Below are 25,895 nucleotides of genomic sequence, written 5' to 3' on the forward strand. Positions count from 1 at the left end.
ATCTTATAGGAAAATACATGTGCAGTGTAGTTGAAGAATTGCTTTTATTATTCGTACTATACAAAAAAGCTGAAATGATTTTTATTGCATTTTGCTTAAGTAATTTTTTATGTTTTTAATTTATTGCTAGTTGTAGCTGTTATGCAATATAATTTATTTATTTGTGATTTCTTCATTTTTTTTCTTTTTATAACTAAATGTAATACCATATTTACTTGCATATTTCTTCTTATCATATAATTTTTTTCAGTGTGTCGTTTTGAAACTTCTCATTTAAGATAATGGTGGGAAGTATATGCATCAATAGAAAAATATTTTTTGTAAATAAAAAATATATCATTGAAGCTGATAACTTGGATAAGTCCTTTGAAACCCATAATAATACACTCTTAGACAAAAAAAAAAAAAAAAAAAGACACACCAAGAAGGAATTATCCGAATGGGAAAAAAATCAGTAGAAGTGATGTACATGTACAGAAAAACAAATGATTACAGTTTGAGAAAAATTGGATGATTTATTGAAGTGATAGAGCTTCACAAAGTGAAAAAGCCAGTAACGCGTTTGTCCACCTCTGGCCCTTATTTATGCAAGCAGTTATTTGATGTGTCATCAATTGATAGAGGTTGCAGATGTCCTCCTGAGGCATATCATGCCAAATTCTGTCAAATTCAAGTTATATAAATACGCGTTAGATCGTCAACACCATGAGCTGGTAGGAGGGCCCTGCCCATAATGCTCCAAATGTGCTCAATAGGAGAAAGATCTGGCAACCTTGCTGGCCAAGGTAATGTTCGGCAAGCAGTAGAAACATGGGCAGTGTGGGGTCGGGCATTATCTTGCTGAAATGAAAGTCCAGGGTGGTGTGACATAAAGGACAACACAACGGGCCTTAGAATTTCATCGATGTGCTGCTGTGCTCTAAGGTTGTGACAGATGACAACCAAAGGGGTCCTACTATGAAATGAAATGGCACCTCAGACCATCACTCCTGGTTTTCGGCCTGTCTTCTAGAAGACAGTCAGGTTGGTATCATACTGCTGTCCGGAGCGTCTCCAGACTCGCCTTCGCTGGTGATCGAGGCTCAGTTCAAAGCGGGACTCATCACTGAAGACTATTCTACTCCAGTGAGTGACATTCCAGTGCGAATGAGCCCGACACCACTGCTAACGGGCTTGACATTGTACAGAGGTCAATGGTAGTCGGCGCAAGAGGCGCCGTGACCTCAGCCCCCTTTATGTGAACCATCTAGGAATGGTCACTGAAGCACTAGTTGCACGTACAGTCAATGATAATGATGCATCTGATAATGACGCATCAATGATAATGATTCACCCATACCTGCCAACATCATCTAATAGTGGCATCGTTCCTGTTAAAATGTCAAGCTATTCGCCTGTAAGGACCAACTGGCTTCTTTGAGTCCCACAACATGACCTCTCTCAAATTCTGACATCTGCACATATCGTTCGTGCACCTGTATGCAAGGCATAGTTACTGTCTATCAGAGTACACGGAATGCAATACATGAAGAATTTATGACCTGGAGTCGTAATTTCTCCTCTTAAATATCCTACCAGTTGCGCAGATCAGATGCGCTGTAGCGACAACCGTTCATTCATTGGCAGCCAAAATGTAAAATTTTGCATTTTCCGTCCAAACCTGTATGCATATCAATTTGTGTCCAATTTGCTTTATATCTTTTCTGTGCGTCGTGGTGCATCGTTTTTTGGTCTAAGAGTGTTTTTTTGTCTAAGAGAGTTAATGTGCCTTTATGTGCACTTTTTAATGTGCTATGTTTATCATTTAAGTTATCTCTTCAGAAATAGTATGCATCATGTATTTTCTCCCTCTGGATTTTCAAGCAATAAAATTAGTAGGATAAGGATATATGTGAGTAAATATGGACACATGGATTTTATGTGTTATGTGCTTTTGCAAAATAGAAAAAAAATTACTCTACAAATAATACTTAAAATTGGCTATTAAAAAATCTGTGAAAGTTTTAAAATTATTGAGTGAAAACTAGTATTTTATCTGTAATAACACATATAATAGGGAAATAAGAACATGAACAAGTAATAATATACAATTTTTGCGTTAGGAATCTTAAATACTGCATAAATATTTTTTGAGATACATCTCAGTTAATTAAAAAAGGGGGCTTATTTTATTTATTTATTTATTTATTTTATTATTATTATTATTATTATTATTATTATTATTATTATTTGTTTTGTTTTGTTTTGTTAGAGAGTTGTTAGTAACATATAGTCTTTCTGAAATACAAAATTATTTTGATGATGAAGTTTTCTTATACATTCATAATCCATTATTTGATGCTATCAGTTATTGAATAATGAGCATTAACTAATTACTAAAGAAATCTTCTATTAAAGGGTAAATTTAAAAACTTATACTGATTATGAGCACTTAAAAGCTTTTGTTGTTTTCATTTGTTTAGTTTTGAGATTCATGCTTTTTTTTTTTTTTTTTTTTTTCCATAAGACTAATTGTAAATATTTTGATAAAATTTTATAGAGATTTTTAAACAAAAATGTTGAACAAATGCAGCAAATAAACTAACCTTTCAATGAATTTCATAGTGACCCAAGTTATATAAATTTTGCATACTTTCCAATCACTGTTAGAACTACTATATTTTAGCATATTTTTGAGTATCGATGCATCAGAGTTAATCCATGCATATATGTACCACACATTTACTTGAGTATACGTTAATTTATACTCTTTAACCACCACTATTTGCTAATCACTGTGATGTGTAGATTTCCCCCCCCCACAAAATTTCTTTCTCATAAAACACTTCTTTGTATTATTATTTAAGAACATATGAATACCCTAGAGCTGTAAAGGTTACCATCATCAACTGTTCACCAATCCACAAAATGTGAATAAGCTCATAATTTTTTGAAGAGATATGAATAATCAGAAACTTGCCCAACCTGTTTATCAGTAAAACTTTATTTAAAAAATTTTTAATATTCTTACACAACTTGAGGTCACATGATCCATATTTATATAAATAAACATATGTAGCAAACACACTAATTAAAAGAAAATTTAAATTAATTAAAATGCATGCACAATAATTTATTACATAAAAACTCAAAATCAAATGCTTTGAGTAGGTATTGATTAATAACACCCAATTCCAGGATTTGGGCATCCTAAGTGATCAGTGCTTGCGTAAATTAAACTTATAAACATTTTAAAAAGTGTACTATTTTTTAGTTAATTAAAAGAACAGTACTCTTAACATTTGCAGCCAGTTTAAATGAACTTCCTCTCTTTTTTTTTCTTTTCTTTTTGTAAGGTGAAGTTTTTAGTGATATATCATACTATAATTTTTTAAAACTATTTTCTATCACCAGAAAAGAAGGGAATACAGATTGTCTTGACTTAAAAGTGACCTCAAATATGTTTTCGTCAGTTTTTTCCCTAAGTAAAACTCCTTTCTGTTGTAGTTATTGATACAGGATGTTGCAAAATTCAGGATGGTAAAGCATATTTTAGGGTGAATTTCTAGTGAGGCTTACTTGTAAATATAGAAAGCAGTATCTTTTAGTGTTTTTTAACCTCTTCAGAAAAAAGATACTGCAAGCTGCACAATTTCCTTATCATCTCTTTAGCGTTAATATTAGATTGATGGCTATTTGTCTTCAGTTGTCATTTGTGTTGAAGTGCATTTGTAAACTTTTGCAGTTTTCTACTTTTGAGCTCTAATCTACTTTTATAGTATCATAATGGAATGACAGTATGCACTTGCCACATTGAGCTCGTCAAATCATTCTTCAGTGAAGAAAATATTTGATCTGTATGCAAATTGAAGAAATATTTTTGGAACTGCTTTTCTATATTTAGTTGAGCTCTGTGAGATTCTTCATGAATGATTTTCTTTTATTTTTTTTTTTAATTCTAATGATTCTAATTACATGTTATCACATGAAACAAAGTAATCGTACAGAAACGAAATGACTGTAAGAACATAGATGAAAAATAAAATTAAAAATACAGATCTGATATCTAGAAGAGGAAATAAAGAACTGAATGAAAATTAAAATAAAAAAAAGTACTTTTGTGAAAAGGAATAACAAACCTAGTCAGAAGCTAAATGTGTGCTGGTAATATCATAAAGGTAAAATATGGAAAAGAATCCCACCTTTAATGAAATAAGTTGTTTCAGCATTTGCTTATCAACATTAATACATCACATGCCATGCTTTACAGCAAATGTCTAGATATTGATTTAGTATGTATGCTTAATGGTACAGTAGAGTATTTTATAGAGATGGGACATTTAAATTTTAAATCCCTTGAAATTTTAAGGGAAAAAATATTTGAGATTTGAAAGATTGTATCTTTTGAGCCCTAGTTTAGAAAATAGTTAAATATTATAACCAAAACCTTGTAAATATTAGTTTTTTGATGCTGTCTAAAAGTGTTCAAATAAAAACAGACTGTGATTGTTGTAATTTCAATAAAACATAGGTCTCCAGCATCACCTCACAGCTTCCGTAAGTGCTACAGAACTGAGTGCTTTTACGAACTTTTAAAGCTAATAGATACATATTTTTTTAATTTTCTGGAAAGACTTTAGAGTTCATGTTTAATGTTTATCTATGTCAGTTCTTGAAATAATCATCTTTCTAACCTTGCTTTGATTTAAAATGATTTAAAGAAATTAGAAATATTTTGAGCACTTTCTTGTTATCATGACCACTGCACTTAGTCACCTGAATTGGCAAATTTAATCATTTAATATGTAACATACAAATTTTAAATGTTGCAAAAGTGTAAGCAGTAGCTGCTAAACAAGGGAGTACTAAAGTTTTTACTGTTACTCAAATATTTTTGTCAAATTATGTTGAGAAAATGTATGTCAAGATTCAGATCTTTTAATTATGTATTTAATTTGTACCTTCTTAACAATTAAAAGTATGTTTTTTAAATTGCTATTCTTAAATTTGCTTTTCATTAAATGCCTGATTTCAAATTTTGCTTTAATTAAAGAATTTTAATGTTTAGTAAAAATTTATTATAGGAAGGATTGAAGAGATACGAAAACATTTAAAATTCATCCTACCTCTAGTATTTTAATATTTTACTCACCAACGTATTATTGCTTATAAGGATAATTTAGCTGTTGCCCTAGGCTGTTGTTTACATTGTCTTTGCCTGAAGCCCACCTTAGTGACAAATATATTGAACTCAATTCTGTTAGACTGTAAGGAAAAGGCCAACAATATCATAAAATATCCAATGCTTCAGTTACTACGACAGGAGAAGTTTATAAATTCTTGCATAGCTAGAAAAGTTTTGGTTTCTATTTTTATTCTACCTTTCAGAGACAGGAAAAGCATTTATTGTAGTTTTATCTCTAATGTCTAAGAACCACTTCTCAATTTTTTTCTTCATATATTAAAGCATTTAAATTGTTTTAAGAATTTTTCAGAAAACTAACATAGATTAGGTCAAGCTGCTAGTTTTGTTTGCTCCATCATTCCAGTGTCTTATATTCGATTTGATACTAATTTTATAATTTTCATACTACTTTACAGTTATGCTTTATTACAATATTTTATTTTCTTCAATTCTGAATTTTATCTGTTATTTTACCTGGTGTTGACTGTTTTTATAAATTATAGTCTTTCAAATTGAAAATAACTTCATTGAGAAATCTGTTATAAAGCCTGTAAAACAGTAAATTCTTTGATTTGGTTACTGAAAGAGTTTGGCTGCAGCTTACTATTAATTTAATGTAAAATATAACAAAAACATGCTTCATGTTATCATTTATGTCACATTTGTAAAAGTTTTTAGAAAAGGACTTACTTTTAATTTGAATGATTTGTCATTAGATCTAGATGTAACATTTTCTACACCCTAGAAATCGGTACAATTTGTTCCTCATATAAATTTAACATATTAATAATTCACAACAATATACAGTAAGACCCCGCTTAACGCGGGGGATACGTTCCATCAAAGTAGAGCGTAATGCGAAACAGCGCTAAACGAGGCTATCTTTACATGTAAATATTGGGGTTAGGGGAAGATGGCTAGGAAATTGGTTAGGTATTAAATTTAAAAAGTATGTTTTTTTAATAAAAATAAAACCAAACATTTATTTCTTAAAGCCCAAATTAATACCACATTATTATTTCTTGCAAAAATAAAAACAAAATGTAAATAACAAAACGAATATTCTTAAAAAAAAAACAAATAAAATTCCAAGTCAGTCATATTTAGTTAGCCTTCCGCGTTTTCAGTGTTCTGCCTTTTTGTGACAAAAGCATCTAATGTTGTTTGCCTTTTTCTTTTGCGTTGTTCTCTTAAAAGTTCTTCATAAACAGATAGAGCATCTCTAACACCACGCCTTACTTTTGAGCTCCTGTCAAAATTCTGATCATTTTCAATGAATTGATCCATTATTTCAGTTATGGTAGACAAACTCCTTTTTACAAACGCCATCGAAAGTTCTTTTTGCTCTTCTTCTGAATCACTGCTGTCAACATTTTTGTTTTCTTCTTGTTCAGTGAATTCCTTGAGCTCATCATTAGAAAGCCTAGCTGCTGCTTCTTGAATTATTTCTTCGACATCTTCCACATTTACCCCTTCAAAATATGTCTGTACAATACCGCACCAAACAAGAAATACAAGTACACTCTTTCGGATATGTATTTGAAACATATCGCTGCATAATATTTCGGGGAATCCCCGTATGCTGCGAGCGATTTCGTGGAATCCCCGGGTTGAAATAAAAGAGCGCTAAACTGAAACAGCGCTAAACGAAACAGCATTAAGCGGGGTCTTACTGTACATCTTTCTTTAATTATTACTTGTGAATTGGAACTGGTCCAGCTTATTACTAGCAATTAGTGGGTTGGCAAGTTGGCAAGAAAGTAATTTTGGCTTGTACAATTTTTTTTTTTTTTTTTTTTTTTAGATTTGACAGCTGACACTTTTAGATTGCTATCAAAACAAATCCTGTGTATTTTTTTTTTTCAACTGTTAGTGTATAATTAATTTTAATAACGGGTGCGAAAATAAATATTTTCAACATATTTTATTATTTTTTTTTTTTTAATTTTCATAAATGTAAGAAAGTGGGTGAGGCTCACAAAGAATATGTAAAGTTTATGATGTTAATTGCTTGTTGGTTTAAAAAAAATTTCATTCTTTATATTTTTTATTTAAAGATGGCTAACGTTCTGGACAGCCTTTTGAAGTTGATGATGACAAAATTAAAGCCATAATTGAATCGAATTGTCATATAACTGTGCAAGGTTAAATGTATCACACACAGCAACTGAAAGTCACATAAGATGTCTTTGACTCATTAAGAAGCTCGATGTTTGGGTTCCACATAAATTGAAAGAAATTCACTTAACACAATGAATCGATATTTGTAATATGCATTTTAAACGTAATGCAGTCAACACTGTCAATTGAAAAAAGATCATGGCCCAAGCATGATGAATCAGCACAAGTCATATCAAAAGTTGAATTGCATCAGGAAAAGATCATGCTCCCAGTTTGGTGGGATTACAAAGGTGAAAATTTTGAGCTGCTTCCAAGAAACCAAACTATCAACTCAAATGTTTACTGCCAAAAACTGATGAAACTGAAGGAAACAATCAAAGCCAGAAGGCCACAATTGGCAACTTTCAAAGTAATCATGTTCCACCACGACAATATAAGGCCTTACTCATGTTTAGCAACACATATGAAATTATTGGAGCTTGGTTTGGGAAGTGATGTTGCATCTCCCATATGGCCCCGACCTTGCACAATTGGATTGACATTTAGTTTAAAGTTTACAAAACTTCTTAAATGGTAAAGATTTCAGTAATAATGATGGCCTAAAATCGCACTTGGTTTAGTTTTTGCTGATAAACACTAGAAGTTTTATGACTAGGAAATCATGAAGTTACCATAAAGAGGACAAAAGGTCATCAAACAGAATGGAAGATATTTGACTGATTAAAGTTAATTTTTTATGTAGGAAAAAAATTAGTTTTATTTCACACACACACACACACAAAAAAAAAAAAAAAAAAATGCTTTTTTTCCCACCTGATATAATGGTATTTAAGACACAATAACACGCCAAATAAATACTAATTCAGAAGTCAAACAACAAAAATCAGCGTTAATTTACAAAATTTTTACAGTTTGATTTTCACAGTTTTCACTGTGAAAATTTTGTAAATTAACACTGATTTTTGTTGTTTGACTTCTGAATTAGTATAATGGTATTTGTTCTATCTGTCTACACACAGTCACAGAAGTTTGCATACACCTAAAGTAGAAGTTTATCAAACACTAATTTTAAACTGTTAAATTATAGTAACTATGTTACTCATATAAAAAATATTTCCCAAAGAAAATAACAGCTTAAATAAGGTAAATATGAAAGTTATATGCAGATGTGTTGAAACCAGCACATCACAAAGGTCAGCCTTCAGTTGATTGGCTCTTAACAAAATCTGCATATGTGGCTGTTTTCTTCCCTTTTGGATTTATGAGAAAATCTCAACCATGCATGAAATTCATATTATTGATTCTCTTTTCTAAAGATGACTGTAGATTGAAAAAATGAATCCAAAGAAAGGAATTTCTCCAGATCTGAGAAATTTTATTGTAAAATTAAGGCATGAAAAATTCCAGTGGGGAAGTAGGTAAAATTATTAGAAAAAGTCATACAAATGTACTGATTATAATTAAAAATGACAAGTCAAGTTGGATTGTGCTCAACAAATTTCAAAGTGTTCGTCCAAAGAAAATTGTGATGCAAGAACTCTTGTAAAAAAAATACAAAATTAAGTGCTCCAGAATTGACTGAACACCTTGCAACAGTAACTAGGAAAAAAAGTCAATCCAGAAACTGTGCATAGTTAAAGGGATTTAATGGCAGAGCTTCTGGAAGAAAACCTCGGATCTCATCTCAAAATCAATAAGAATGACTAAATTTTGCAAATAAATGCCTAAATAAATTATTTTTGAAAAACAGTGCTATTTACTAATGAAAGTAAATTCAGTATTTTCAAAAGCTATGGTCATGGAAAGATTGGGTGGCAGGAAAATGAAATTTGAAAATTCTATACCAACTGTTAAACATGGTGGAGGGAGTGTAATGGCTTAAAGATCAATGGCAGGGCTTGAGAGTAGGTAAATTAATTTTCAATGATTGTATTGCAAATCATTTCATGTATCTGAAACTAGTGTAAAGTAATCTGCAATCACCTTTTGAAAAATTAGGATATGAAGCAGCTGGTTCTTTCAACAAGATAATGACTCGAACATACTGCTAAGATTGTTAGAGAGTGGTTGATCTATAAAGTATCCAGTCAACTGCACTCATGACTGTCTGTAATTGACGGATTTAAACCCTATGGTATATTATGAGATAAACTTCATCAGAAAATTTGTTAGTAGTATACTATTACAGGCAAAGAAATTCTGAAGGCAGGAATTGAAGGAGCATGGTCTGAAATTACATGAGATATAACAAATGTGGTTTTTTTTTTAAGCCAGACAGAGTACTGGCAGTGATAGATGCAAAAGCTGGACACACAAGAATTAACTTAATTTTTTATTCATTTGATTAGAGTAAATAAAGTGTTTCTCTCTCTGTATTTAAACTTTCAACTCACAAAATATCGACTTTTGTTATATTTTGTTAAAACTCAAATAATTAGAGTTTATTTTCTTGATTAGACATAAATTTATGTCTTGATTAGACATAAATTATGATGCATGTATTACAGTCAAAAGTCGTTAATTCGGACACCCATAATCCGGAATGATCTATAATCCGGACCTCAAAGCTACAAACTTTCTGCGCATTCGTCGCGTTCACGCATGCGCACAGGCGTTTACGAGAGCGCATAAGACCGTTACAGCTGCGAATATGTTTGTGCGCATGCGCGTTTAATGTGTAACGGAGTTACACGCTAAGCTAAAGTTATCTAATTCAGTTAATGTTGCAGATTGCGTTGTTCTTTAATCTTCGAATTGGATCCGGCTTATTATTTTTTGCAGACTGTTAGAGCAATTTTATAAAAGTAAGCTTGAACTTTCGAGTATGTCAAATAGAATTTCCGATATATATTTACTACAAAGCGAAAGTATGTTTTGAAATCCGAAATCTGTTTATCAATTTCACGCTGCTCTGCGGCAGAGGGGGGGGCAGAAACGTCTTTATTAGATTATGATAGATTAGAAAGATTATGTCAAATAGAATTTCCGATATATATTTACTAATATGTAATTTGTATCTACAAAGCGAAAGTATGTTTTGAAATCCGAAATCTGTTTATCAATTTCACGCTGCGGATTGGAAGTTGATCTGTCAACACTATCCTTATCTTCAGAGCAGATGTTTTTATTTTATTTGGTTTATAATTCCGTACTAAGTGTAGTATTTCATCTCGATATACTCCGTCTTTGATATGATTTAAATCAAGTTCCTCGTCATTATAATTCGCTTCCGATAGTGAAGAAAGTGACCCAGAGGTTATTGAAAACGAAAACATTTCGATTGACAAATTAGTCGGTCAACACAGCAATTATAGGACTTGAACAGCGGAACTTTGTAACTAAACAAGAAATTATGTCTGTTTAATAGAATTAAAGAGAAAGTATTATCACATGAAACGAAGCAACTTACATTGAAGGAAATGTTTAATAAAGTAAACAAATAAATATTAAGCTTTTTCTTTTTGTAAATTTTGATACCCTTTAGATCATAATTGTTCTTTATTTCATAAATTACGGTTTCATATTTTTAATTTTGTAATTTCTGCATGCCATCTTACCAGATTTAAACTGATGATCTATAATCCGGAAAAATCGATAATCCGGAATCGCCGAAGTCCCGACGAGTCCGGATTAACGACTTTTGACTGTACTTTTTAAAAAATTAGTACAAATGCAAATGAGGGTGTTTTGATGGCCGTATGTAGACATTTGTGACTGTTTGTATGTCTTATTTTGTTAGAGTTCTGAGGAGAGTTTATCAGCTGTAACATACTGTTAGATGTACGACTACTTATGACATTCACTAAATTGATTCTTCCGCTAATTAAAAGAGAAAAAAAAAACAAACACTGTAATAAGAGAGTTTTAGTGTACACAGGTAGGTAAAATTAGGTAGTAAAATTGGTGTTATGAATCAGTTAATTGATTCTTTTAATATATTTTTTCAGTCTCTGTCCCAAAAGTTTCAATTCTGATTGAAAATATTTAATGTTTTTCATACATATCCTGCTATAGAGTGAAGAATGTACTTTTTTATAGCATTATATGATGACAATTACATTATTAATTATTCTTTTATTAATTAAATTTTTATAACATTGCATAATACACTTTTTTTGTAACACCAAGTTGTACATAATGTGGGGAAATTACTCATAATATGAAGAGGATTTTAAGGAGTTTGTGAAGTTCAAATTTATAAAATAAAATTTGATTTAAAAGTATCATTAATAAGATAATTACTTGAAATAGTATTTTTTGTAATCACAATTAAAAAAAATGTATGTATTTGAAAGAATCAAAGGACAGAAGAAAAAGTGTTCAAGAAGCTGTTGAAAACTTAGACCAAATGACTAGAGTAACTGATGAACAAACTGCTGCCATACAGTCAGCCACGATAGAAGCAAAATATCTTCCTCTGACATTTGTGCCTGATATTATTCTTGAAGAAATTTTAAATGATTCATTTCGTAGTCTTCCATATCAGATTGAATCAAATGTTGTATTATTACTTGCTGATGTATGTGGTAAGTTACAGGTTTAGTTTTTATGTTGTAATTAAGCATGTTCTGTACACCAATATTTAAAAAAATTTTAAGGTGTATATATTGGTATCAAAAGAGTATGTTTTTAATCTTCAAATTTATTTAAAGAATATAGTAACTATTTTAAATGATTAAAAATAAGTGGATGAAAATTAAAATGGTTATTATTTTAAGTTTAATGAGAGGATTTTTTTTTTTTTTTTTTTCCCTGTGTTTGTTTATTTAAAAAATTTGGTCATTTTTTAGTCAGGTGGCAAAAAGGAATAAAAATTTCACTTTGCTGTTGCATTCATTGATAAATGTTTGAATATAAATCCATATTTACATTAATAATAAATAATTTATCTTCATTTGATATGCCTTTGTTGTTTAGTATTCATACCACTTTTTGTTCAGTTTTATGGAAAATATTATTTAAATACAAAGTCCTTATTGACGAACAATTTAGATTCCGAGCAAACACTGCACTACGCACCAATTGCTGAGGACAGTGGAGTTCATTCATGAATGATTTCATAGCAAAATGCTTTCAAGTGCACTTTTTCTGGACATCGCCAAAGCATTTGATAGGATTTGGCATATTGATATTATTATCAAGCTCATGCGACTTGATCTTTTGCCTCATTTCATTCACATAATTAACTCGTATCTCACTAATAGATCTTTCTCTGTATGAATTAATTCTATCATTTCAACTCCCTGTCCAATCCTTAGTAGTGTAGCCCAAGGACCAACTTTGTTCAATTTATTTATTAATGACATACCAAAATCACCCAGTGCCACACCTAGCACCAGTGAGCACTAGCTCATTACTTGGAAAATAAAAATTAATGTCGCTAAATGTGCTTCTATGATTTTTAAACAAGCTCCCCTCCCATACCCTACCATTAACTTAAAGTTTTTTAACGATTATGTTTTCTGGACTAATTCTTACAAGTATCTTGGTGTTATACTTGATTGCATATTAATCTGGCACCTTCAAATTGATAATATGATCAAAAACGCAATGGGAGTTAGATCCCAACTTTATCCACTTTTAGCTCATAACAGCCAACTGTCAATAAAAAAAAAAAAAGCTCTTCTCTACACATCTATTTTAAGACTTATTATGTTATACGCATGCACTATTTGGGGCACTGCGGCTAAGACTCATGTGAAAAAAACTTCAAACTTTTCAAAGTAATATCTTACATATGATTCTAAATGCACCCTGGTACGTCTGTTCAGATATGATTCACTCGGATCTCAATATTAAATCCATTGATGTTAAACTTAAAAAACTTAGTCAAAATTCATTTCTCAAAATTGAACAGATTGATAATTGTGTACTTCAACAACTGCTTGCCTACGATCCTCCAATTCGTGGCTCACAGAAGCATCCTCGCTTTATTATTGACCGGGATACAACATCTTTCCACCAGGTAAAAGGCGAAACCACGCTCCTCCAACTTCAGTTCCAGCCCACCCTCTGTGAAGGAAGGATGTCTCTTGTTACGCTGCCATAATATGCCAATAGCTTATCCATTTTTGCTATAATTTCCTAACACCAACCTGAAAAGTGGCCTTTTACGTAATTATTAATCTATTATTTAAAAAATCACATCTTCCCGCAGAATTTACTTCTGCCCTGAATATTTTCTCGTCATTACCTGGCTATATTTGCCCTATTACATCGAGCCATATGCCAATGAGCCTATTAACCGTAAAATCTTTCCTATCCGCTTTTTGCTTTAGTGTTTGTATTGTGTATAAAAAACTATGAAAAATAAAAAATTGAAAAAAAAAATCTTAAAATATAAAACTACTAAAAAGTTTAAAATTTTGTAAAATGATAATAAAAACTAAAATTTCATTTGATTAATTGTTTATATTTATCTCTATCCCTAGCTTTTCTCGAGCCTATGTGGCTCCCGCTAGCTTACATCAAGTAAACTAATTTATGCAATTTTCTTATTTCTGCTCTCTTTAATTCTGATGAGGAGGTAAATGGTCTTAAACCATAGGTACTCCATAATTAGAAATCATTGGCATTGGCTATGCTGTTAAGATAACAAAAACATTTCAAAAAGGAAAAGGAATAACTAAAACTTGAATTAAGAATTTCATTTAACCACATCACCCTAGACCAGGGATTCTCAACCAGGAGAGAATTTCATAGTTTCAGGGGGAAATGCGATCAGTTTTTTATTTACCTGTTTAGTATTTAGGTTTAGTTTATGAATATAAAAAAAATACTTTAATTCTTTGGTACTTATCAACATCTTCTATACTTTTCCATGTTTAATTTATAAAGCAATTAAAAATAATCTAAATTTAAATAAATGGACATGTATTTTTAAAGTTTTGGAAAGGGGGAGACGAATGATTATGTAGCAATGATGAAAGGGATGCATGGAGAAAAAATGGTTGAGAACCACTGCTTTAGGCTATACAGTGATTAGCTGAGGCTGACTGCATATACAATTAAGCCCAATTCTGAATGAGAAGGAACAATATTTGAAATTATTTTGCCTCTGTAAAATGAGAGCACTTTAAATTAGTCAATATGAAAATGTTTTGGAGAGCTTGCTGGTTGGAAGCAAGGTGCTTAAGGACCTTGGTTTTTATCTCTTAAGATGTTGTTAGTCAGAATTTAGAATAATTTCGTTTATGAAAAAATCATATGCTTTTACCGAGTGGAAATAATCCATTCTAATGTAACATTTTATTTGATTGTGTGCTATGATGTCAAATAATATTACATGAAAAATGATTCATTTAGTTTAATGCAGTTACTTTTGTCATGAAAGTCTTAACATTAAAAAAAAATTGTATTTAACATCATTAAAAACTCAAATGTGCATATAGTATTGTAAAAGTTAATAAAAATAAATTCCATGTTGCAAATCATAAAAGCAGTAATGAACAGTTTTGTTGTATGAGAATTGGGATCTTCATGACTTTTGGGCAAAATACCAGAAGTATGGAAATAATGGATTTCCCTTTATTTCACTTTTCAGCAAATCTAGAAAATGCATTATGCACAAAGTGCAGTAAGAATTAATATGAGAAAGACAAACATTGTCCCCAAAACTTTCCATAAGAGAAGGATTCCCCCCCCAAAAAAAAGATGTAATTCAGGTAATACATTTATTCTGGGTTGAAAGTTTGAAGTTGGAATAAAAAATAAAGCCCTTCCTCTTGGCCAAAGAAGGTATAAAAAAATAACATAGCAAGAAAGAAAAAGAAAAATCTGTAGCAGTTTTGAGGATTGGTGAATGTTTGCAGGAATCGGAATTCGGGTTCTGATGTATTGTGAATGCTGGCTAATACACAAGAACCTGATAACGTAATTAATTGAGAAGCAATTTTGGGGCTTGAATATGGAACAATTATTTTATCATGTATATTGAATTTATTTTGGGATTCAAAATTTTCTTCTTTTCTATAGAGTTCTCTAATATGTGTATGAAACTAATCAATGTGTAATTTTTTCTTTGTTATCAAGAGGTTTGAGTGTTCAAATTAGTTATTGTTGCTTGAAGATAATGTTTTGCTAAAAAATATATTTTTTTATATTATAAATTTAAAAAAATATATATTGTAAATTTTATTTTGATTAAAATGAATGTCTGCAACAATAATCTTAATAATAAAACTGTACTAATATTGTACAAATATTTAAAAATAATATTTCATTTATTAAAAAATGTGTTTATTTAAAAACATAAAATATTTAAAAGGTAAAAAATTAATTGCGTTTAAAACTGCTTTAGTTTAATTTTCAATTTGACAATAGGCTTTAGAATTTCTAATAACATATCATCATGAGCATGACTTCCTGAACTTGTAATAACATTGCTAACATCTAATAGTGAATCCATTTGAATGGAATTTCCATTCACATGGACACAAAAATTGTCCATTTATGCATGAACAAAAGGAATTTTGTTTTAATATTAAAGAAAAAAAAAAAAAAAAAAAGAGGTTGGAAATTTAAAATCTGTAAAAAGAGGTTGATAATTCAAAATCTGCAACTGTAAATAAAATAACGCAAAAAAGTTTTAATGTGTTAAATTTTGAAAAAAAAGAGGAAAATTACTCCTGCAGTTGTGAAATGTGTTGAAAATGGAAATAAACTTGGATTATCAGCAATAAGTAAAAGATTGTATGCAGCTGATTTTTGTCCCTTTTTATAAAGAAATGATAATATTTTAAACCTTCAGTTTTTATACAATTTTCATCCACAAAATTTTGTATTTCAGGTTTTACAAGATTAGCTGAAAGTTATTGCCAAAAGGGAATATCAGGCGTAGAAGCACTAGCTAGCATTTTAAATGGTTACATGAGTACATTAACTTCAAGTAAGTTCCTATGGTAATTAAAAATTGTATAGCACCTAAGTTATTTTAGGAAAACTATTTTGTTATTCTTCAGTGTATTGCTGCAGTATGTAAATAATGTAACAATTCAGATTAAAATCATTTTATTTATAATTAAAATTTATATGGATATTAAATGGTTTATAGTAATATTTAAAATGCCAGTGCATTTTTTACTTGCTTGTACAAAGTAAAGGAAGTATTGCAATTGTGAAAAATATCAGGCATCAGATTCCAACGGAAATATCCATTTTGACCTATCTTGAATCCATGTTGACTGTTTTTTGCATGATGTTTGTATGTATGGAATTCTTCTAAGGGTTAGTTGAAAACTGACTGTAAAATAGATTTTTCTGTGACGTCTGTACATACATATGTATCTCATGTAACTCAAAAATAGTTAGTCGCAGAAAATTGAAATTTTTTATATGGGACTGCTATAACATTTAGTTGTGCACCTCCCTTTTTATTGCAAGTGGCAGTACCGAACGTATATTTTATATACAGTACAAAGTCTTTAATCCGGACCTCAAAGCTACAAACTTTCTGCGCATGCGTAAGTGCATTAATGTGTTTATGTATGCGCATATGCGTTTACGTGTTCACATAATGCGTTTACACATTCGCGTTTAATGTATAACGGACAGTATAAGCTAAGCTAAAATTATCTAATTATCTATTTCAGTTAATGTTGCAGACTGCGTTGTTCCTTAATCTTCTAATTGGATCCGGCGTATTGTTTTTTGCAGACAGAGAGCAATTTTATAAAAAGTAAGCTTGAACTTTCGATTATGTCAAAAAGAGTTTCCAATTCTGGAGCTGCTAAAGGATCTGCAAAGCGAAAGCATGTTTCGATGTCCATCAAATAAAAAGTGGAATTGCTTCAAAAAATGATCAAAGGCATATCCTTTGTTTCTCGAACCATTCTGAAATCTGTTTATCAATTTCACGCTGCTCTGTGGGGGGGGGGACGTCGCGGTGCGCAATGAACTGGAAGTTGATCTGTCAGCACTATCCTCATCTTCAGGGCAGATGTTTTTATTTTATTTGGCTTATAATTCTTTACTACATGTAGTATTTCATCTCAGTGTACTCCGTCTTTGATATGATTTAAATTAAATTCCTCGTCATTACAAATATCACGAATACACATCAAATAGTTTTCTGGTTGCAATTTTCAAATTTTGACTATGCATAATGTATGATTTACGCATGCCCACGTTGAAAGAAATGTTTAATAAAGTAAACAAATAAATATTAAGCTTTTTTTTTTTTTTTTTTTTTTTTTTTTTTGTAGATTTTGATACCCTTCAGATCATAATTGCTCTTTACTTCATAAATTACGGTTTCATATTTTTAATTTTATAATTTCTGCATGCCATCTTACCAGATTTAAATTGATGATCTATAATCCGGAATCGCCGAAGTCCCCATGAGTCTGGATTAAAGACTTTGTACTGTATATATATATTATATTGTAATTATTAATATCAATTATCCCCATGGAAATGAACAGCAAAAATTATTGTAATTTGAGACATATAGAAAGCTAATTCCATAGGAAAATCAGTTTAATCTATGGAAAGAATACATAGAGTAAATGTATTTGAATTATAAAAATAAAATATGTAAGAACAAATTAAAATAAAATAAATTATAGTTGATTCCATGGAAAAAGTCTGTTTTTTAAGGGGAAAAAGTCCTTTTCTATAAAATTACCAACAGTTAGGAAATCTTTAAATATTTCATATCTTTTGTATATTTGAATGACATTTTATTCAAAAATGCAATTAAAAAATTCTAATAAATATTTCAGTTTGATTATAAACTATTTTGTCTTCAAACCATATGCAAGAAATTCCCCTTAGTTCTTGGTTTCTCCTACATATTTTAGATTACAGGTGTTGCAAATTATAAGATAGAAATAAATGAACATTTTTCAAAGAAATTGTGTTTAGGCAGTGTAATGGCATGGCATTGGCAGTAGCAAATTGTTAGGTAGCATGGCATTAAATTGGCAGGTTAGTCGTTTAGATTGTATATATACATATACAGGGTGTTTCAGCAAATTGATTACAAACTTTCAGGAGAGATAGAGTACACCTAGACGATGGAAAACCACATAGCAATGTATGGTCAGAAATGCTTTCCTGGCACGGCAGTGACAACACAAAATCCAAGAAAGGAAGGACACAAACAGTGTCAGAATATACGTTTATTATGCTTAGTGCATCGGAAATCAAAAAATAAGAATAAAAACAGATCATCATCAAAGAAGGTGTTTGAAAATTACATTCTAAATGTATCATCAGTGTGGGGTTGGCAGGGGTAGTCTGGTGCATTAGCCAGCAAGACTTCACTTGCATCAACTACTTCCTTCATGAGTACATCAAGACATTGGTGTTTGAAACCCTCATTAGAAGTATTGAGAAACTTATTGCATGCATTGTGGCAGTTGCTGGGTAAATCCGGGAGATGCCCTGTATTTTCCAGGACATCAGATCTTCCATGTGCCGGAGATGTGATGCCTGTATCAGGGTCCGAGGTTGTAAATTCAGACACCTTCTTTGATGATGATCATTGTCTATTCTTGTTATTATTTCTTGATTTCTCCTGTACTAAGCATTATAAACAACCTCGGCCTGTTCCTGTTCTTTCTTTCTTGTGTTTTGTGCTTTTACTTCCATGTCAAGAAAGCCTTTTCATCAATGCATTGCTGTGGGATTCCACTGTGGGATTAATTCTTAAACCAGCAGAATTGTCATAACTTTTGTAATTTATGTAATTTTGAAACTTCAGTGGTAAATTCTGGACAGTGTTAGATCGTAATCTGAAATTTTCAGATTGCATTTTTTCCTTCTTTTTTGCCCCCTTCTTCCTTGCATTATTTAGTTTAACTAACTATTAGAGTTGTTATTGTTTGCAGTTGCCTATTATTCTTTACTTTCATTAATCCCTTACTCGTCAGGTTGCTATTATTTCATTTTTTATTTATTTATTATTTATTTTGACTATATTTATATTAAATTGCATATTAATAAATTAAAAAAGTACATAACTATTTCATTGTTACTTTTGTTTTAGTGTTAATATCTGCAGGTGGTGACATTCTTAGCTTTGCTGGTAAGCCATAATTGTTATTATCAAGTTATGTATATATATATATATATTTTAGTAACTTTAGTCCAATAAGTGTGAAAAATTCACGATAACTAATCTTTAAAATTATACAAAATTGTACCTTGATTTGATGTTAAATATATACTGTGTAAATTTTGAAAACCAATATATGTGGATTTCTCTTCTTTTAATATGCTTTATAATTTTGGATTGATTAAGTTTTCTTTTGCTTCTTTAAATTTGAAAAGGTGATGCTAATTATCATATAACATAAAATATTGCGAATAAATTATGTGTGTATCGTCAAAGTACTGCTTCTCTTAATTTCAGTTAATGGTATAAAAATAATAAATCTTTAATTTAATAAAGAGTTAATGGTATAAAAATATTTTTTTTTTTTTTTTTTTTTTCAATTTCAAATTTTGGGGTGTACGTGTTAGCTACCTTCAAAATATGTAATTAGATAATAAAGTGGGACTCCTTTTTGGCATTGCACAAATTTTGTTAGCTATTTAGATCTAGGATAACTTTCAAATTGATATAATTTCTTAAATAATGAGAAATCATATTTCTCACAAATATTTTTTATTCTATATAACTTAAATAATCATTAAAGCTTCAACTGTATTACGCATGTTCATAGAAATGATGAGAGCTACAATAATTTTTAATAAAGAGATATTACACAAAATTTTAAAAATTAAGTAGTTACAGTAGAAGTTTGACTATCAAGAAAAATTGGGAAATGTTGAAATCTGGATACATAAAAGTTCCAGATAAATACTTGCATAAAAATTCCAGTTCACGGTAGAAAAAGAAGAAAATATTTCCAACCTAAAATTATAAAAGGAGTCATCTTATATGTTATCATCTTTAATATCAAAAGCCTACATTTAAATTGTAAGAGATTTTTTTTAAAAAAAAAAAAAAAGAATATTTCAGACATAAGTGTTTATTCGATCGAGTAAAACATCTTACGTGGTAATGAAATCTCATTGACAATGAAAATTGCCAGAGATCTTACCCAAACTTGTGTCAGCAGGAGTTTGAAGGAACATATTGCTCTTAATTTAATTTGATAATCAAAATATACAAGTTATGGACATAACATATAAAAAACTTAAATTTCTTGTCATAGTTTTTCATGTGGCACAGGCAGTGTTTGTCCATTTTCACATAAAATCTCACTTTTCATGATGTTAGGATTCTGTAATTTTGAAAATACTCTACTGCATACTGTTTTGTTGAAGAAGAGTCCCAAATTGTAATTAGTTTTTCAAATTGTGTTTAGAAACAGCTAAGTAGCAGTTGACTTATATAACTTGAAAAACAAACAAAGCAAAAATTAAATTGACTCATCGAGACTTAATCAGATTTATATAAAGGTAATGTGAAGATATTATAATTGAGTTGTGATGTCACACTTACCCATTATTGGAGCTAAATTTAATTGTTTGGCAACAATTTTATTTGATCCAAGTCATGGTCCTTTTCACGCTTTGTGATGGAGCTACAAATCTCTCATTTAAATACTTTCTCGTAAAAAGAAAAATTCAAAATTATTTCAGTTATTTTTCCTGGAATCGAATAAAACTCACATCAGTAACTGCATATATTTTTTGAATAAATTAAGTAATTGCTAAAAAGCATTATTTTATTAATTGCCTTGCTAAATGTTACATGCATGATGAAAATAAGAATAATTTCGAGATCTAGTATTTTACTAAGAAAATATTACTATGTCCAAACAAGAAATGGAATTTTTGACCACCTATTACAAAAATTAAACATTATCAGTATTTAATGTACCCTTTATTTAAGTCAATGTACATGCTTCACAAATGCATTTATATTTTGGGAGAAATTCCTTCGAAGAGTAAGCGTTCATTCATGTGTAGCCAATTGGACCTCATCATATCAAAACTGTAGTCCATTAACTTTTAGCAAGCAGTAAGCGAATAGCATATTTCCCTTTCATTTCAAATATTGCATTATCATCTTGCATACACTTTTCAGAACTTTAGCTTATCATGGATTATTAAACTCATATGAAGAGTATCCGTCATGCTAATAAGGCCAGTTTTTATTTTTGCAGTGCATTCATAAACAACTTGTACATTTATTACTCTATTGAATTTTTATAAAGAAACCTCTGTACTATTCATTTCTTCACTAAACCATACAGCACTTCATTATTCTTGCTCAGTATACTGTTGCAAGAATCTGCTGTTTTGTTTGTATGTTTCCTTTATTTATGTGCCACAAGTGTGTTGCAGACATCTATTATTTAGCTTGGCTGCTTATTTAACACATCTGTAATATGGTTATTTATGCAACTTGTAATGCAACTTCTCCAGTTTTCCATTGAATGACCTAATAATAGTGGTTAATTTTTTCAGGGGTAGATATTGTCGGAAATTTACGTTATTATCTGAGGGCAAAAATTTACTTGCCGTATAATTTCCTTTCTTTTATGGATAAAAAGTGTTCCCCTCCCCCAAGTAGTTGATATAAATTTTGCTTTGTTGAACTAAACTTTCACCTATGCAGTTAAGTTTATAATTGTTTCGCCTAGAATTTTTAAAAATATTATATAAATTGAAAGCAGATTTTACTTAAACAAACCAGATAAGGTACTGCTTATTTTGATAAATTTTATTTATTAATTTGTAAATCATGCCTAAAAGATTATTACCTAAAATTTTCAAATGATTTATCTTAAATGCTTATATTGTGTTTTTATATTGTTAAATGTTTATAAATAAAAATTTACATTTATCTAATCTCTCCAGAAACTTATTCAGTCTATTGTCTCATATTACTGTACCAAAAACGAGTCATTTGTGTGGCATACCTGCATTTTAAATTTAAGTAATGCGTTATCAATTGCTTTCTGTTCAAAATTTTCAATATGCAACTTCATGATTGTGGAAGATAAAGATTAATCTATTGCTACCTTTTCTTTTGTTTTAACTAATTTCTACTCCATCTAAAGCCATTTAATCATAAATAATGTTTAAAAAGTACTCAAATATATTTATCAAATGTTTTTAAAAAATCTGATACGGCCATCACACGACTTCCTTGTACAGCCTATTAAATTGTTCACATTTTTTGCTGCACTTCATTTAAACATATTTCCTCAAATTTTTCTAACTTAATAAACCAATCGCTCAAGGCAAGTTGAAAATGATATCAAAAATTGCAGATGTTGAAATTAAATATCCCAGTCAATTTTTATTGTACAGGAGTTAAAATTCTTATATTTTTATTTTTCCATGACGAATATAAAACTTTCCCAAATATAAGTGTAGGAATTGGGACACCACATTAAAAGTTAGATTTTGTTGTCTAAAATTAATCCTTTTCTTTTTTTTTTAAATTTGTAATTTCCAAAACAGGACTTTTTTTATCATTTTAAAACCCTTCTGTAATTGGAAGGTATGTCTACGACCAAAACTGTGAAAATAGAGGTCCGGTTTTACGTATGTATATACACTTTTGGTACTGCCAACTGGATTAAAAAAAAAAAGAGAGAGAGATGCCCAACTAGATGTTGTAGCAGCCCCATATACAAAATTTCAACATTCTACATTGACGGCTATATTCTATAGCTAATCATTTTTAATTATTCTAGATACATACATATGTATGCACAGATGTCTTGAAAAAGGTCTATTTTAAATCCAACTTAAAATCCATTTTGAAAAGAGAGTCCTTTATTCTGACCGTAAATACAGAAGTCATGCAAAAGAATGGTCAAAATGTATATTTTCATTGAAATATGATACCCAAAATTTTTCATGATTACAATACTTCCTTTACTTCATACAAGGAAGTAAAAAAAATAATCAGCAGTTGCATTCAGTGGCACAATTATACCTTTGATTTGGAGCATCTGGTGAGATGCAGGGTGGCAACATGGTTATCATTGCTTAATGCTTTAATGCTGAATGCTTATGCTTTACTAGCCAAGAAAGCTTGGCTGTCGAAAGCTCTGCTGATGTAACAACCTGAGGGCACTTCACATGGAAGCAATCATATGAACTCCCACAATGGGAGGATGCAATGAAGGAGAAAGAGAAGGGGAAAGGAGACCCTGAAGGAGTCACAAATAGACCTGACATATGGGAGTAGGTAAATTAGTGAAGGAAGCAGTCAAGATGAAAATGTGTAATGTGAATTACTGGAACAGTCAGAAAACTCAGTATCGTATAAACAGTCAAAAGTCGTTAATCCTGACTCGTCGGGACTTCGGCAATTCCGGATTATCGATTTTTCCAGATTATAGATCATCAATTTAAATCTGGTAAGATGGCATGCAGAAATTATAAAATTAAAAATATGAAACCGTAATTTATGAAATAAAGAACAATTATGATCTAAAGGGTATCAAAATTTACAAACAAAAAAGCTTAATATTTATTTGTTTACTTTATTAAACGTTTCTTTCAATGTAAGTTGTTTAAGTTGCTTTGTTTTATGTGCTAATACTTTCTCTTTAATTCTATATTTATAGACGTAACACCTATGCATGATTGCTATGCATGCGCAGAAAGTTTGTAGCTTTGAGGTCCGAATTATAGATCATTCCGAATTATGGCTGTCCGAATTAACGACTTTTGACTGTACAGGAATATGTTACAGACAATATATACTACAAATAAACAAATGCAAGCTCATGAATTCAAGAACGCATGCCAATTATGCATGAGAGATGAAATAGCTCAGGTCACGAAATTATGGTTGCGCAATCTGTGCGCAATAAATGGACGAATGCTAATGTCCTTCGGATCTGTGCAGTAATTCAGTGTGGCTCTAAAGTTTCCTGCGTCAGTGAGGAGTCCTTTTTTGAAAAATTTATCATTGTCTATGCAAGTAGACGTCCATTGGCTCTAGCTTGAGATCATTTTGAAGCAGAGCATTTCTGATATAAAAGTGGGACCCTGTAATAATTCTCAAAATTTCGTTCTGCACTATCTGCAGCTTCTTGATGTTAGCAGGAGAAGTGGCAGCCTAAGCCGGTGATGCATAGCTCATGATTGGACACAGAATTGTAATGTAAATATGACGTTTCCTAATAAGGCTAAGTCCAGAGTTTTTACCTAACAGGACATATAGCTGATTAGCAGCCGCTAAGGCTTTACCAACAACATGTCTAATGTGCGTATGCCAGGTGAACCTCTGATTGAGTATAACCCTCAGATAATTCGCATTATTAACTCTTGGCACATGTTGACCAAAAAGATACAGAAGTTGCACTATGGAGTCTTCTGCGCCCTATAAGTAGGAGTTGAGATTTCGCAGCATTAATGGAGACCCTCTTATTAGCACACCAGTTTTCAATTTAAATAGTAAAGTCCTGAAGAATGCTAATCGCTCTGTTGGGTTGGATTGATCTGACAGCTACTACAGTATCATCTATCTGCATAGCATGCCAGAATCATATTGTTACTAAGATTTGCCTTAGGAAAGTCTACTGTGTAGAACAAATAGAGCACCAGTCCTAAACAGGAGCCTTGTGGGACACTGGCCTTAATCCTAGTATATGTGGAGTAGCTCTCACCACAGTTCACAGTAAACAGTCTATTAGTCAGGTAAGATTTCAATAGCAGAATGAGTTCCCTCGGAAACTCTAATTGAATCAATTTGTAGATAAGTCCCTAATGCCAGATGCGGTTAAAGGCTTTCGCCACGTTCAGCATGAGGATGGCAGTGCAACATTTATGGCGCAAGGCAGACCCTGTGAATTCTGCAAGTCGAAAAAATTGATTAGTTGTTGAAAGATCCTTCCTGAACCCGTACTGGAAATCAGGTAGAAGGTGCATATAAGGGTTCATAAGGCCAAGGATGATTCTTTCAAAAATTTTACCTAGCATGGGTAGTAGGCTGATAGGGTGAACATTTTCAGCTTTGGTATTGTCCTTTCTTGGTTTTGGAAGCAGTAAAATCTTTGCAATCTTCCCATGCTGCAGGAAGTAGCACTGAGTAAAACAAGCGTTGAATATTCCTGCAAGTTTAGAGACTGCATTCTGGGGCAAGTTACGAAGTATGTAATTACTGACTCTATCTATACCGAGAGCTTTTCTCAGCCTGAGCTTCTTGATAATGTTTACAGTTTCTTTTGGGGAGGTGAGACTAAAGATATTAACTGCAGTTGGTTCATTAAGCTGGTCTATAAGCTTATTTTTCACTACAGAGGCAAAGTTGACATCCACAGGGCTTGAATTGGGTGAAAATTGCATTTTTAGATGATTCGCAAAGATTTTGCATTTTTCAGCATCAGAATAGGCAACATTGTGGGTAATTGGCTTAGCACATTCATGGGTCTTTTTGAGATTTTTCATAAAGCTCCAAAATGAGTCACTGTGTGATTCTAATTTCTCAATTTTATCATCCCATTTTTCTCTTTTAAAATCATGGATTGCTTTTTTAATATTCTTGCTGATGCGATTCAGTTCATTTTTAACTGCAGGGTCGCAGGAGAGATTCCAGCACTTCCGGTCCCTGTTTCTCTGTTTAATTAGCTCTCGAATATTTCTGGGAAGCCTTGTAATATTGTTAGTCTGCAGGATTACTTTTGTG

General features: G+C 31.0%; 1 protein-coding gene across 13 annotated transcripts in view; it reads left to right on the forward strand.

Moving 5' to 3' along the window:
* LOC118184600 (adenylate cyclase type 10-like) overlaps positions 1 to 25,895 on the forward strand; it is a 195,434-nt gene that overhangs the window by 15,908 nt on the left and 153,631 nt on the right. For all 13 annotated transcript variants that reach the window (XR_015044053.1, XR_015044054.1, XR_015044056.1 and 10 more), the window contains exons 4-6: positions 11,581 to 11,811; positions 16,074 to 16,172; positions 19,275 to 19,313. Coding sequence is in view for 7 of the 13 variants with exons in the window: in XM_085826923.1 (XP_085683049.1) it covers positions 11,581 to 11,811; positions 16,074 to 16,172; positions 19,275 to 19,313 (369 nt within the window). In the remaining 6 variants the exon portion in view is untranslated. The remainder of the gene's footprint in view (positions 1 to 11,580; positions 11,812 to 16,073; positions 16,173 to 19,274; positions 19,314 to 25,895) is intronic.

Source organism: Stegodyphus dumicola, chromosome 11, assembly GCF_044657685.1.
Source record: "Stegodyphus dumicola isolate Sdum_Otavi_A_Nest chromosome 11, ASM4465768v1".
In the NCBI taxonomy this organism is placed as follows: Eukaryota; Metazoa; Arthropoda; class Arachnida; order Araneae; family Eresidae; genus Stegodyphus; species Stegodyphus dumicola.